The 15,966-nt window shown below is 30.6% G+C and overlaps 1 protein-coding gene across 1 annotated transcript; it reads left to right on the top strand.

The window, feature by feature from the left end:
* Nucleotides 1–1,269: 1,269 nt before the first annotated feature.
* AAR3 (defective in cullin neddylation protein (DUF298)) lies at nt 1,270–10,276 on the top strand. The gene is made up of 8 exons (XM_011037464.1): nt 1,270–1,524; nt 6,328–6,379; nt 6,550–6,625; nt 6,722–6,801; nt 7,085–7,181; nt 7,879–7,924; nt 9,494–9,582; nt 9,690–10,276. The coding sequence occupies exons 1-8, from the start codon at nt 1,361–1,363 to the stop codon at nt 9,836–9,838; spliced, it is 753 nt and encodes a 250-aa protein (XP_011035766.1). The 5' UTR covers nt 1,270–1,360; the 3' UTR covers nt 9,839–10,276.
* Nucleotides 10,277–15,966: the final 5,690 nt, after the last annotated feature.

Genomic DNA, 15,966 nt, shown 5'->3' with positions numbered 1-15,966 from the left:
ATATAATTAACTTATGAATATATTTAAGTATATTTAAATTGTTTTTTATAAAATTATTTTGATATTAAAATAATATGAGAATATAAAAAATAATTTTAAATAAATTTTTTTAATCTTTTCTTTTTGTAAAAAAATAGGATATAGCTAGCTAAACACACTAAAAGAGCCTTTCTCATCCCTTTATGTACATTGGTGGGTTTTTTCATGGATCGTTTTATCAAATAATGTGTATAGCTTGCTTTTTATTTGTGGTTTTGTTTTTCTTTTACAATATACAGATTGCTTATTATGAGTTTAGTTTGTTGATTAGAGTCGTTTTTGTAACACTATACGCGTAGATTAAAAGATTGGCCAAGAACCAAGAATATATATTCTTTTGGTGTGCATAAGACTGATATTCATGTCTATTATAAAATTATATTTTATAATATCATCTTTGACTTGCCTTTTTTTATTTGCCTTTGAATCGTGGAACTGAAAAATTGTTGACTGGATATTTAACGGTAACTGGTATTATTATTTTTCTTATACAATTTTACAATGGCTCAAGCATATTATTGTAGTTTGTATTTTTTTTCTAATGTCCAATTTGGTTATTAGCTTTTTTATTGTTATTTTAGCAACAATTTATTTTTAAATTTTATCCATTAGAGATAAGTTTATGTGTTTTTTTTCTATTAACTTTTCATAAAATTATATTATTTTTATGATTTTGGTAATGAGTTTGTTATATTTATTTGAGTTTACTTCAATAAGTTTTTTTTTATTTTCAATTTTACATTAATTTTTTTTTGTTAAAAAAACTTCATAATTTATTTTAACTTATTTTTTATTGATGTATCTAGTTTTATAATTTAAATAACAGATTTTATAAATTAATCCATATTGAGTTGGCGTGATTTTTATAATTTTTTTAAATTTTATTTTTTTAATATTGTGTTTATAAAGAATTAAATATTATAATTTTTTTAATTTAAGTCTTTAATTTTAATTATTTATTGACTAAACACAGTGAAATTTCATGGTCTGAGTTGTAATTTTTTTTAAAAATATACAATAATTTCTTTTTATGTTAGTTTTTTTATGTGATTAGCAGCATAATACAATTAATTTTTAAGATTATTTGATGTTAGAGTAATTATTGATTTTTTAATTTGTTTTATTAAAATTTAAAATGATTTAAAAATATAAAATTAATTTATAATAAAAGTTTTTAGGAAACAATTTTCGAAGAAAAACAATTCGAGTATTAATGCGCTACCCCCATTTACCTCTAAAATTTTAAAGTAGTTTTTAGGCTCTAAACAAAGCACCAATCATCTCTGTTCTTAAAACACTATCTAGCTATTCTCCGACAGGCATGCACTCACCGGATTCAATCTTCGAGATTTACAGACGTTACTGTGATATTAGATCGGTAAAATCATGCCAAGTCAATGAACCAGATGAAACACGCAAGGGTAAATCTTCAAGGGATTCTTTAGCTCAGCTTTTGAAATTTGTGGACTTAAAGTTTCATTCAAGGTTGGTAAAAAAACGTATCTTTTTAAGTTAAAATCACTGTTTTGTTGAACGTGGAAATACCCTTTTGAAGATTTTGAACTGATTTGATGTTTGTGGAGGATTTGATTGAGTTTCTTGGTTTTTGGGTTCTGGGTTTTCTTTGATAGTTTTTAGCGACTTATTTTTTAATAAAAATTGTGGGTTTTATTATAGTTTTAGGCCTTAATGTATAGTTTTTGGATTCTTGGCTTCTTATTGTTTTTACTGATAAGTTCTGTTGACTGATGGATATCACTCTGTAAGTATTAGTGTTTCCTTTTTTTTTTTTTTTAAAGAAAGCGTTGTGTTTCAGGTAAAGTAAGAGCCTTTAGAATGTGGGAATGGCCAATGGTTGTTCATATTTATAAACCTTATCTAATAAGATTTAAGAACCACTTTGAACATATTTTCATCTTAGTATTCGCTTGTGACATGGGAAATAAGATTTGGTCATGAAACGCTATTTTCTGTTGAAAATAAATCATGTAAGGACTCAATTACTTGTTTATTAGTTATTGGATGTTGTTGGAGGAATTAGTATGATAAATTCTAGTAAGTGTACTGTAGGGCTCGGGTAGTGGCAAGTTTCCTCAAAATGTCTTGGAAACAAATACAACTGGCCTCTGATGATGGGAATCTGTTAACCTAACTCCTTGATTGAAATTGAAGATTGCAAGACAAACTTTCCAATTATCTGGGTTAAGACTTGTTTTGATGCTCTTATGACTCAATTCACTTTAAAATTGTTGGAAGTTTAGTACATTATGGTACACACTCTCACAAAAAAAGAAGAGGAGGAAATTTAGGAAATTAAAGAAGCATGGAACCGAGAGAGAAAGAGAGTGGAGGACAATGTCATTTTTTAAACTTGGTTCCTTGCTCAAGGAAGCATACAGCATCACACACACACACAGAGAGAGAGAGAGAGAGAGAAGGTAAGATATGCAGCACATGACCCATATTTTGTCCTTACATGGAGGAGCCATTGGAGAAACTTCAACATGCATCACATGCAGCCACCCATATTGACATTGCATACTCGTAGCATGTATATGCATTTATTTAGTAAAAAGTGAAAATATAATATACATTATTCAATGATTTGATTGAAAGAATCTCACTTTCAACACTCCTCCTTGACGCTTTTTCCATGCACCCCAAGTTTTCATTTTAGGAATTCAAATTTAGCTTTGGGTAGTGCTTTGGTAAAAATATCTGTAATTTGCTAATATGTGCCTTAGTGAATGAGGCTAATTTTGCTCATGCCTTTAGCTTCCCTGAGAAAATGATATTTAACATTGATGTGCTTTGTTTTCCTGTATTAGACTGGATTTTTGGCGATTGCAATTGCCAACTTGCTTTCACAATACAACACAGTGGGTTTTTGTTGAATTTCACACATGTCGATGAGAATTTTTCTAGCTCATATTTCTTCATTTGTCGCTGCACATGTTGCAATGCACTCAAATTCCATGTGAAATGAGCTACCATATCCTTTTTTTGTGAAAACCATGAAAATACTCCATTTCAAAAAAAACAAAAAGTATAATCGAATGTACTTTTCATATCATCCAATGAACCAACCCAATCACTATCAGTGTAGCCAAACAATTCTGCATTTTCAGTTGACTTATGATCAACCATTTCATCCAATGAACCAACCCAATCACTATCTTTTGTATCTCCTCCATTGCAAGCCTCCATTCTTTATGATCAACCATTTCATCATAATTGTTGGGCTCATAAACAACATGATTACAAAACTAATAATCAACATACCCTTGAGGTGACTTGATTTGTCTTTGCTGCCTCTTTGTAGCCATATTGTATTGCTAAGGTTGTGGAGGAGGCTTTGAAGATGACGATTCAATATTACTTGGAGAACTCTCATTGATTTCTTCATAGTACGAGTCCAAGGTCGAGTCGTTAACCTCTTGAATTGGAGTCTCTTGACTTGGCAGTGGATTAGGTCCTGAATCTTGTTGGAATGTGGGGACATCCGTCAATCTTTTTTCCTCATTTTCTTCCCAATCCCAAGAAGCATCTTGTCTAATGTGATATCAACTTTCTCTATTTGCAGATTGAATATTCTATAGCCCTTGGATTGAGAACTATAGCCTATAGAAAGTTCTTTTTTCGCTTTTGCTTCCAGCTTGTGCCTTCTTTGGAGATTCCTGACTAAATGCTTATATAGCAAACACATCTAAATAACTTTACATGCCTGATAGAAGGCTTATGTCCTGACCATGCCTTAAGTGGTGTCATGTATGGGATAGTTTTGGTGATGCTTTTGTTCTGGAGATAGACAACAATATAAATTGCTTCTTCCCAAGACTTGTTTGGCATGCCATTGTCTTTAATCATGGATCTCAATCATTTCCATGATTGTTCTATTTTTTCTTTCTGAAACACCATTTTTATGTGGCACGTATGCAATAATGTAAGTTTGCAATGTGCTCCTTTTCTCATAATTTATTGAATTGGGAAGAAGTGTACTTGGTGCCATTTTTGTTATAGAGAGTCTGAATCTAACAATTGTTTTGAGTTTCCACCAATTTTTTATACTTATGAAGTTTCTAGAATACCTCAAACCTTTATTTAAGAAGTAGACCCAATTCATTCTAGAGTAATCATCAATAAACATGATGAAATATCTACTGTTGTCGAACAATGGAGTTCTCATTGGATCGTAAATGTTGGTGTGCACCAGTTGAAATTTCTATGAGGTGCACCATGCCTCATCTGTTTAAAATGGTTGTCGGTGCTTACTCCCTAGTTGACATCCTTCACAGACTCCCTTGAGATCACCGATGGTGGGTAGATCTTTCACAATGACTTTTTTAGGATAATAGTTTCATTTTGACACTTGCTATCCTTTTCTTTTGGGGGTTGAAAATTGCACAAGCTTTGCCTTCAAATAATAAAGAATATCCATTCAATATCATTTGAGACATGGACAGAGTACATCTTTGATGTGTTGTGTGCTCCTATTGGTTTTGATTGCAATAATGCCTTTTCACTTGATTCTACCAAACCTCCATCACCAATTTTGACCGATACTTTGATAGTTGGATCAATGTGAGTGAAAAAAGTTTGGCTCTTTGCAATATGATTTGCACAGCTGTTGTCAATATGCCACTCATCATCCCTTTTTTGCTGATGCAACTTAACTAGCATAATAAAGATGATTTCTATGTCTGTTGTTTTGGAAAAGCCAGCTTGCTAGTTTTGGTTGAATCTACAGGTTTGGTCAGTTTGATCAAACTTCTTACAAATCTTGCACTAAGGTTTTCCCTTGTGCTAACCTTCTTTCTCTCAATGTCCTATTTTTTAGCAAACACCACAAGGAGGGAATTTTCCTTTATTTTTGCATTCCTTGGAGCTGCTTGCATCACCTTGTTTGTTACTACCTCTTCATTTTATTTTTTATTTTTTCCACCTTTATTGAATGGAAATTTATTTTTGTGCTATGTCTGAAAGCACGTTTGGTGGAAGCTTCATTCCTTCTTGATGTTCTTTGCCCTTGAGCTTGTAAAGAACCTACTTGCTCTGTGAGTAAGAGTTGAGTAAGATCTTTCAACTCTTCAATGATGGTGATGACATAATCAAATTTTTCTGAGGGAAATTAAGATTTTCCTCACCACTTTTGATCCATGATGTCACTGCCATATGCTTTGGTTTGGTTGACAACTTCAATTAATCTAAAAGAGAAATCTTTGATGGTTTCTCCTTTCACTAGTAGATTTTGAAATCTCTTCTTAGAATTTGAAGCCTTATTGCCTGAATTTTAATGGTGCCATGAAATTTATCTTGTAATGTGTCCCATGCTTGCTTTGCCGATGAGGAGTTCATGATTCTTGAAAGATCAAGTCTGAGACACCTAGATGAATTTTGGCAAGTACATCAACATCTTTTTTCTGCCAAACTTGCATTGAAACTGTCTCAGAACTCGACGAACTTTCTAGTTTTGTGGGAGTAGTGGTTGTGCCTTCCGCAGTCTCTGTTTTTCCTTTTGGCGAATCTATGAATTTTGGAATGCCATTTCCCACTACTTACCACTAGTCATAAGCTCATAGGATAGTTTTGATTTTGATACTCCACAAATCATAGGTGATTCTTTTGAAAGCAGGAACAGGTTGGTGGTAACTCAAATTAGGGGATGCCATGATGATGAGCTTAGAATTTGAAGAAATTTAACGTTTTGTGCGGAAGTTGTGTTGGAGTAGTGCTATGAAATTGTGCTAAAGTAGTGCTGGAATTGTGCCGTCTTGATTGACTTGTGCTTTGATACCACATGTGGTACAAAATAGAAAAGAAAAGAAATTTGGGAAATTAAAGAAGCAACATGGAACCAAGAGAGAGAGTGGAGGACACCACAATTTTTGAAACTTGGTTCCTTAATTTTTGAAACTTGGTTCCTTGCTGCAGGAAGCTTACAACATCACATATATATAGAAACTAAGAGGACTTGCATGGAGGAGCTATTGTAGAAACTTCAACATTTATCACATGTGCACATGCAGCCACCGATACTGACTTTGCATGCTCAAAGCATGTATATGCATTTATTTAGTAAACAAAATATAATATAGATTTTACAGTCACTTTGAACAAAAATTACACCTGGTGTATAATTATAAAGTCTAATCAGTTTGGTGTCATTTGCTCTGTGGTTCTAGGGAGTACTTTTTTAGCTAGATATGAACTTTCCTTTATATATATATATATATATAATGTATGTATGTATCCATTTCATTGAACGATTTATGGCATTTCCTTTGACAGAATTAAAATTTTTGATGAACTTCTCAAGCTCATGTCAAAGCTAGAACTTATGGTGAGTTCCATTTATTAAGCTCTTGAACTGGATACATTTCTTTTGATTTGATCATTGATGTTCTCTGCTAAGAACCAATTACTCCTAAATCTTTGTTTTTTTAATCCATAACAAAAGAAATGAATATTTAATATTGTGTTCCTTGTTTACAACTCTCTATCTCTTTGTAGGCAGATTTTTCAGAATTCTCTCGTTTCTATGATTTTGTATTCTTCGTGTGCCGTGAAAATGGTCAAAGGAATATCAGTAAGCTTTCTTACTTCTATTGTCTTCATATATAGGCATTGGTTTGATGGATTGTTTTACATAGAAGATTTATATTTTCATGAATTTCTCTTGCAGCTGTAAACAAGGCTGTTTCCGCATGGAAATTAGTTTTAGCTGGGAGGTTTCGGTTGCTAAACCAATGGTGTGACTTTCAAGTATGGGTGATGCTAAGCTAATTGGAGAATTGTGTTCTTTTTTTTTTTTTTGTGTTTCTCTTGTAAAAAGCATTGTCCAGTTGAGTAGAGTTCTTAAAGAAATGCTTATGTGGCTGTTCATTATTCATGGATATGTAAGCTTATGAATTGGGACACATCACCTCACAGCTGAACTATGAATTGTATTTGTATGTCAATAGATACCTTGTGAATATTGGGTATGATCACATTCTCTTGTTTTTCACATTTCTGTCTACGCAACTAATTTTTCGATTGCCTTTAGGAAAATCAACGACACAATATATCTGAGGATACATGGCAGCAAGTTTTAGCTTTTAGCCGGTGCATACATGAAAATCTTGAAGGGTATGATCCTGAAGGTACATTGCCTTAAGGATATAATGATTTAGTGCTCACATTTAAGCTATAATATAAAGATACATGTTTACCATCCTGCATTTAGAACAATTTCTCTTTGCCCTTTTCTTTGTCAAATTTGGTAATGGTAGAAAGGACTTTTTCCCTGTGATTTTGAACAACGTGGTTTTTCCAAAACAATGATTGGTCATATTTGCTATGCCTCTGGTTTGTGAAGTTTTCCACTTTTGAGCACCACTTTGTGCTCTGGTTTGTGAATTTGGGGTTTTGGAACAAGAATTTTGGTGTATGCTTGAAATTTGTTTTAATCAGCGGGGGGGATATTATATTTGTGCTTTGTAAATTTGTTCACCATTGTTGATAGACTTTTGCTTTCATCAACCATGTGGAACTAACTGATTCTCTCATTTCTCCCATCCTTCACTATGCCTTTCCATTTTCTATTTTGTTGCTCTCCGGCAGTAAGTGAGCAGGATTTTGTTATGATGGGTGTGGGACTCTGTACTAGGGTCATAAAAGTAGAAATTTTGTGGAAAATAATAAAGCAACAAGTCTATAGAAAAGATCTTAGGTATCTCTGTGCTCTTCTTTCTCTCCATTGATTCAGTGTGTTTGCTTTTTCAGGAGCATGCGTGACTTGATTCTGTTTTATCTTTGTTTGTAACAGAAATTGTTCACTCATATGCCTTTTATTTGCAGGTGCTTGGCCTGTCCTAATTGATGACTTTGTTGAGCACATGTACAGGTTTGATATCTATATCCTTAACTGTTTTTTCATTAAGTTTTAGAGAGATTACTTCATTTATTGGATGTTAGCTTATCTAGAATATACATTTTACAAGAAACTAATTTGTTGTTCACTGATTACTTTCTTTTTCTATTATTTTCTTTTTCACATGCCTACAATAGAATACTAATTGTATAATCATGATAATATTTTAATCTGGCCAAACTGCTGATTGGCCAACGATCTTCTAACAACGTTTGTTTCCCCATGTTCATCTGAAGTGAAGTTGTATTTTGTCTAATGTGAGGAACCTCTAAACATTGAAATTTAAATTAATTGCTAAATTTCTGATTGTCGAACTTAATATAATGATAGGTCATTTTGCTCTTAAAGCCTATGGTCAAAAATCTTGCTAGGGAAATGATAGAGATATTCTCAGAGTTATTATTGTTAGTATATCATTCTGAAACTTCATCTTCAAAACCTGGATAGAGGTTCACCCTCTGGTTATTTGAGTTTCCCATTCTTCTCATGAAACATGTATGCATGGAATTTGAAATTCAACTGAACAGAGTCTTTATAGTTTGTACCTGCTATTCTACCCATGTGTACTTGACCTATTTGTGCTCTATCTATGAATTGGGAAGTGGTACTTATGAGTAGAGAATTATAATACTTTCAGTAGCTTTTGTTTGAAGGTTGACATGTTATTGTATGAGATCAAAATGTCAAAGGGGTCTATGCACATTCTTTCAATATTGTAATAAAGAATCAAGTTTGTGTGTCTTGTTTTACTAGATATTCCTTTTCATTTGAATTTATACATTTTGAGATCTTCATTAGGTTGTTGAACAAGAATGGTAACTGCTATAACCTTAGTTAGCGCATCATAATAATTACCATGGAAGCAAGTTGAGGAAGTGAACATCCATTTGCCATGGAAGTTGTTGAGAATGGAACATAATTTCAGCTTAATTTGTTTGGTAGAATGATACAGGGCCTTAGGTGTAAGTTTCATTTTGTTATAGTTGACTGATCCACGCATGATATGAAAGGGAAGAATGGGGGAGTGGGGGGAGATTTTGCACGTGAGATTGCTTAGAATATATTTGGCTTTGAAAGAGCGTTTAACATGACCTTGAGTCAGAGATTGGAAACTAGTTGAGTAATTTACATCAACTGTAGAACTTATTGATAAATATTTTTGGTACCTATGGCGATAAAATGTTCAGTTTGTCCTCATCTTTTTCTATACTTTCTGAGCTTCTGTAGAAAATTATTTTTTTTTCTTCGTAGTTTTGCTTAAAGAAATTTTAGAATTGATATGTAACTTACAGATTCAAGACAGTATTTTCAAACAAATACTTCTATTGTTATTATTAGTTTCAAAACACAGACTCCTGGAGTTTTGCATGTGGGTGTAATTTTGCGGGTCTTTGAAATAATGGTACTAAGTAGTTTATAACCATTCTAGCATGAGTAGCAAAGACAAGTGAATTCTGATCTTAAGACTGTTGTTCTAACTTTCTCGCCTTTGCCACTGTATTATGAATGAACTCACATACTCTTACAATATTTTTCTTGCAGGATACTGGGGTCAAACAAGGAACCAAACTTTTTCTGTAACTGTGGTGATTCAGAGTCTCGACCATGCACATTCGAAGACCCTCTTCCTGGTAATTACTTGAAAGTTCCACTTCATTTCCATTTTGTACCATGCATTTTTTTCTCTACTTTTATGCTACCTGTATGCTGTTTCCTGAAAACTTGGTTTTTGTTGCAGGATTGAAGGTTGCTCCTGGTTTGAAGAGGAAGTTGTCTAGCCTTCAAGATGAGGAAATGGACTCCTCAGATGCTTTTTTCCCTGATTCCACCAGGCCAAATCATATACTAAATTCAAAGACAAGTAGGCTGCTTGATTACAGACATTGAATCTGCAGGATAACCCAGCCAGCGACTGCATGGATCTCAATAAGATGAACAATTCAATGGGGTTCACCAAATCTCCATGTGCAGTTGAAGGATGCGTGTCCAGGGGCTTTGCAGTGTAACTCGTTCATATCTACAACTTGATCGGGAGAGGAGAGTCTCGTACACAGAGAGCTTCCGCCTGAGTTACAAACACAGAAAAGTTGTTCCTTCGCAGTCTACGCTCTGCAGGATTTTTATTGATTTGATAATCCATGTTACATCAGTCTTCTGCTCTAATTACAGTAAAAAAAAAGAAAGAAGGATTTGCTGCTTCAGTTTTTTGTAAATGTAATTATTTTTATTTTTATTTCTTTTAATTGGAACATGTCAAATGTGACTAGTTTTTATAATTGAAACATATCTTGCGAAATGTGAAGCTGGTAGCTTTTGAATTATGAATTTTGATTTTGAGTAATAATCAAAAACTTTTTTTTTTTATTAATAACTTGTGATAAAAATAAAGGTATGTTTGATATATTTTTTGCCAATTGATATAACTTGTTTTTTAATAGAAAAATCATAAACATTTTTTATGTTAGAAATAACTTCTGACTTGAATTAAAAGTTTGTTACAAATTGAGACGAAATTTAAATTTTAAATTATAGATTCTACTCATACCATATATATTCCTAAAAACACTTGCTTTAAATTATTTATACCAAATATGTTTATAACTTATTAGTATATATTTGTTATAAGTTGTCATAATATATTTTTGGGTCCCGCACAAAAAAACAATTGAAAACAAAAAAAATATAATAATAAAAAAATTCAAGATAAATAAATAAATATAAGCACAAAAAATATAACAATGAAAAGAGGATGCTAAAATGCTCTAAAAATAGTTAAAAATAGTTGAGGAGGTTTAAAATTATAAAGATTAAAGTTTAAAAGTATTTTGTTGATTGATAATAGCCTTGTTGACAAAAAAAAAAAAATTTGAGGATTGAAAGTTCAAAATAAGATGTTTATGAACTCAATTAAATTTGATTGAAGGTTTAATTGAATTTATGGAGGGTTTGATGGCAAGAAAAAATTAATTTTGAAGTCAATTTGAGCTTTAATTGGAAGAAATTAAAGTTCTGAGGTTAAATTATAATTTTTGAAAGTTAATTTGTTCAAATCAAGGCCTTAATTGTATAAATATTGAAGTTTGATGGCCAATTAGGGATTTCATTGAAGAAATCCAAAACCAGGAACCCAACTGGAAAAGACGCATAAATAGGAGGTTGTAATTAAAACCGAATCAAGGGTCAAATTGAAGAAATTAAAAGTTTATTGCTCAATTGAGGATCAAATTGCACTAATTCGAGACCAAGATCTAAAGTAAAAAAGATGGCCAACTTCAGGGCTTCTTTTTAATTTCTGGCATAGATGCAATTGCGTTGATTTCAAATTAAATTACAATTTAGAACTTTATTGAATAAATTACAAATTGAGGATAAATGTGAACTTTAACACATCTTGTCACCTTTTTCTTTTAAATAAAACGACGTGTTTTTATCAAAATAGCACCGTTTCATGCACTGCTTACATAAAAAAGAAAGCTTGAAACGGTGCTGTTTTGAAGGCACTGTGTGTCTTCTTCCCCTGGACGCTCTAGGCAAGGGAAGAAGAAGATTTTTCTTTCTATGTTTGCACTGACTTTCCCTTTAAAAAAAAAAAAAAACACGAACTCCTTTTTAAAAAAACATGACTTACCCATAATTTTCCACTTGTTAGAGGGGCGACAACACAATGGTTGCCTCGTCCACTTTCTCCCCTATTTTTTGCCTATAAAAACATAGGAGCACAAGAGAAAAAAGAAAAAGAAAAAAAAGAGAGGGCAGAAGAGAGGGAGGAGACCGAAAAAAGAGAGAGAATATGAGAGAAAGAATAAGGGAAATGAGAAGAAAAAGGAAAGAAAAAAAAAGAAAGAAAGTAAGAAAAAGGAGAAGCATCGCCAGCCACGAATATCGCAATCGCAACTATAACACTTGCACCGCCAGTAGCATCGCCTAGATGCCACCCTAGGTAACCTCTTCTTGCTTCGTTTACTTCCCTCTTAACCATCCCCTGCTGCATTTGCATGTAGAACGTGAATAATTCACTTTCTGCTGTAAAATATAATATGGGCTGGTTACTGTACTAAGGCACAGTAACTAGTCCATTTGGGCCTAGGCTGGACATCAGCCCAGCTCACAACAGATGAGTCGGATCTAGCCCCGCTTAGAAAGGGTGGGTGAATTCCGGTCCAATTCATTTTTTTTTAAATTTAAAAATATTATTTTTTTAGAATTTTATAATTTTTCCACACAGTTTTTATGTCATTTTGATTTATATCATGCTGTATTTTTATGTCGTAAAAATATAAATCTGGTATTAAAATACCCAGTTTTCATCAAAACTTCTAAAAATACAAAATAATATATAATAAAAAAAATATTTTTGTACATATGACCAAGTATTTCAAAGCTAAAAAATTATATTGTGTTTTTCATAGACAACAAAAAAATATTTTAGCATGCATTTTGGCTTTAATAACCAGTTTATTAAAGTAAAGAGAACATTCACCAAAATTATAAAAATAACAAAAAATTTATTTTGTTTTATTTTAGTATTAGAGTGGATGATCACCGTGACGCCACGTATATATAACATGAGTTATTTATGAAAAATTAATTTTGAATCATGATTCAAAATAAAAATCACTTTTAAATTGAAAATTTGTATAATGAAAGTAACTTGAATTAATATTTTTGAAGAGAGTGAAACTTAGAATCTATAATTTAAGAGTTAAGAATTTTAATTTTGGATTAAATCAAAATTTTGACTTAATTTTATAACAAACTTTTTATTGAAGTTAAAATTTAACCAAATATATTTACGACCATTTTTATAAATCAAAAATTAAAAATCAATTTACAAATGCTATAACAAGCCAACGGAGGCCCCACGAGGAGCTGAATAATTATAAAAGGTTGCCACTCGCAAATTATCCCACAAGGACTATTCGTTGGCTACATTTTTTAACATCTTGAACACGTGTGGATATCTTTTTGGTGGTGCGGTACTTACGTGTGGTGTCGAAATGGTTGTCTTCTAGTAGAATTGTTTTTTTTTTAGTTTTATTAATTTAATTTTTATTTTATTGTTATTTTTTATTTTTTTAATTAATTTTTATTTTTAATTTTCTCCCTCGTTATTTGGTTTAACGTAAGGATAGAATGACAGAAAATCAAACCCTTGAAAAGGACAACTTAGACTTTTGCAAGGGCAACGTAGAAACACAAAATAAAAGGATGTTGATTTCTCTGTTTTCTAATCTAATTTACCAGCTGACCTCACGGATATTTTTTCGAGGAAATTGTCCCTCCTAATTAATAATATGTAGTTAATAACAATAAAAGAAAACCTCTTTATCAGAAATAGTTTTCCTAAAACCATGCTTTAAAAATCCACCGAAAGGCTTTTGAAAAGTTAAAACCTTTTACTAATTGACATAAGAAAATTATCATAATATTTATCTGATAAAAACATTAATAATAAAAATATTACTTTTTTTTAAAAAAATCAATGTGTGTTTTATTTAAACTATTTTTTATTTTAAAATTTTAAAATAATTTTTTTAATAATAATAATGATAATAACTAAACGAAGAAAAAGTTCTAGTTTTTATAAAAAGAATATTTTATTAAAATACATTGCAACAAGGTGTGGGTTTGAATGCTCCTCGTAGCATCATCATTTTAATATTAAAAAGCATAAGCCGTTGATATCATTAAAATTAACAAATGGTAAAAGCGTTTTACTTTTTATTATAGCAATGGAAAAACAAAACAGTGAAAAAACGAACTCTTTTCCACTTTAATTGTTATGAGATTTTTTTTAAATTTTATCTTTTAATATTAGATTTGTTAAATATTAAATTTTAAAATTTATTTTAATTTTTTATAAATTATTTTAATTTCATGACTTAGATTGTGAGTTTTACAAGTTAGTCGTATTGACATAAATAATTTTTTTTACCTTTTATCCTTTTTGTTTTTATTTTTTTATTAACTTTATAACATTTCTAATAGTAAAGGGCTTGGTTTTTAATTATAATAATGAATATTAAAAAGCCAAATCCTTTTTCACTTTGGTTCTCCTAAGTTTTTGAGTACTTTGTTTTTTATATATTTTTTTAATTTTATTTTTTAATATTAGATTTACTAGTATTGAACTTCATAATTTATTTTTATTTTCTTTTTATATAGTTATCATGATCTCATGATTCAGATAATGAGTTTTGTGGGTTAACCGTGTTGACTCAGGTTATTTTTTGTCATTTTAAATTGATTTTTTTCTTAACTCTAACCTTTAACATTGTATTGATTGAGAATTGAATTTATAATTCTTTTTATTTGCTTTCTGTGGAGTTATCCTAATTTTCTGATCCAAATCATAAGTTTTATGGATTAATTGTATTGACCCGAGTTATTTTTTTATCTTTTTTTATTGATTTTTTTTCATCTAAATTGTATCCTTCAACATTGAATTAATTAATAATTAATTTTTATAATTAATTTTTGATTTTTTTTCTACGAGGTTATTATGGTCTCATGACCTAGGTTGTAAGTATTATGGGTTAGACAAGTTGACTATTTTTTTGTTATTTTTTAATTGAATTTATTTTTGTTTCAATTTTATCCTTCAAGATTAGATAGATTGGGAATTGGGATGTGTGTGTGTGTGTGTTTTCTTTCTTTTAAGTTATTTTGGTTTCTTGATCTGGGTTTGACAAGTTAACCCGGGTTGATTCGATTTATTTTTTTATCCTTTTTATTTGTTTTTTTTCAATTTAATCCTTCAACATTTGATAGATTAGGAATTAAGTTTCATAATTTTTTAAAATTATTTTCTATAGGGTTATCATGGTTTTATAAGTTGGGTTGTTGGTTAGTTCGATTAACTCAAGATTCTTTATCCTTCTTTTAGTTGATTTTTTTTTTCAGTCTCATTCTTCAATATATAGTTGATTGAGAATTGGGTTTCACAATTTATTTTGCTTTGCATTTTATGAGTTTATCCTAATCTCATGACCTGAGTTACAAGTCTGATAGTTTGACTCGAGTGATTTTTTATGTCCTTTTCTAAATTGATTTTTTCTTACAACTTTATTATTTAACATCGAATTAATTGAGAATTAAGTTTTATAATTTATTTTAATTTTTTTTCTATGGGTTTTGTTGCACATGTGCGTCGTCGCAACAATCTTTCTCTATGATTAGGATTTTTGGGTGCGAGTGGAAAGAACAAGGAATTCTTATCCTTTATCAGTTAGACAAGTTTGACGTTACCTAGTATTTTGATAATTAGAAATCTTAATTGGTGTTTAGAGACCGAATAAAAGGACTATTTGTGTATAGAAAAGATAATATCACCCCCCAGAAAACCCTACCTAAGTTAAGTTACATTATACCTTTGTCTGATTTCTAAGATATTGTTGTGTTTTTTAACCATTTTTCTATCTATTAGTTAAAGTCAGTCCGCCTTAGTAGAGTGTATCATAACTTTATGGGTTAATCCTAACTATTCTAGAGTGTGTGTGTGTGTGTGTGTGTGGATATATTTTGCATTTTTGATACTGAAAATACATCTTACGTATAAGTTTATAATTCTTGATATTGAAACAAATAAATAATTATTTTAGTATCTTTGAAATATAGGTCAAGTTTTCATAGATTTCATAAATTGATTATTAAATTAAAAAATGCATACAAAGATATAAACAAAACTATTTTTCTTGAATTTGGATATTTAAAAATGCTAAATCATGTCATATGTAATTATTTATACAAATTGATTTTTTTTTAATTTAAGACACTTGGATATATGCAATAAAAATATTTAAATGTGTTTTCCAAAGAAAAAATTTATTGTTTTTGTGGAAGGAAATTGATTCATTTAATACCAAGAAAGCGCATCACATATAGGTCACAAGTTCAAATATTAAATATGAGGGTAAAAAAAAGTGAGGAACTCAAATCAAATGCAAAATAATTTTTTAAAATTTGAAAATTTATTAAAACTAAACTAAAGATTTGAAAATTTATTAAAAATGTTT

Source organism: Populus euphratica, unplaced genomic scaffold, assembly GCF_000495115.2.
Source record: "Populus euphratica unplaced genomic scaffold, PopEup_1.0 scaffold129.1, whole genome shotgun sequence".
Taxonomy (NCBI): Eukaryota; Viridiplantae; Streptophyta; class Magnoliopsida; order Malpighiales; family Salicaceae; genus Populus; species Populus euphratica.
Note: the sequence above shows the minus strand (reverse complement) of the source record. Positions and strands in the feature narration are given on the sequence as shown.

What these genes read in the sequence shown, in the direction of transcription:
- AAR3 (XM_011037464.1), top strand. Translation starts at nt 1,361, where the DNA reads ATGCACTCACCGGATTCAATCTTCGAGATTTACAGACGTTACTGTGAT. An exon ending in ACCAATGGTGTGACTTTCAA is followed by an intron (nt 6,802 to 7,084) that starts GTATGGGTGATG and finishes GATTGCCTTTAG; the next exon opens with GAAAATCAACGACACAATAT. An exon ending in TTTGTTGAGCACATGTACAG is followed by an intron (nt 7,925 to 9,493) that starts GTTTGATATCTA and finishes TTTTTCTTGCAG; the next exon opens with GATACTGGGGTCAAACAAGG.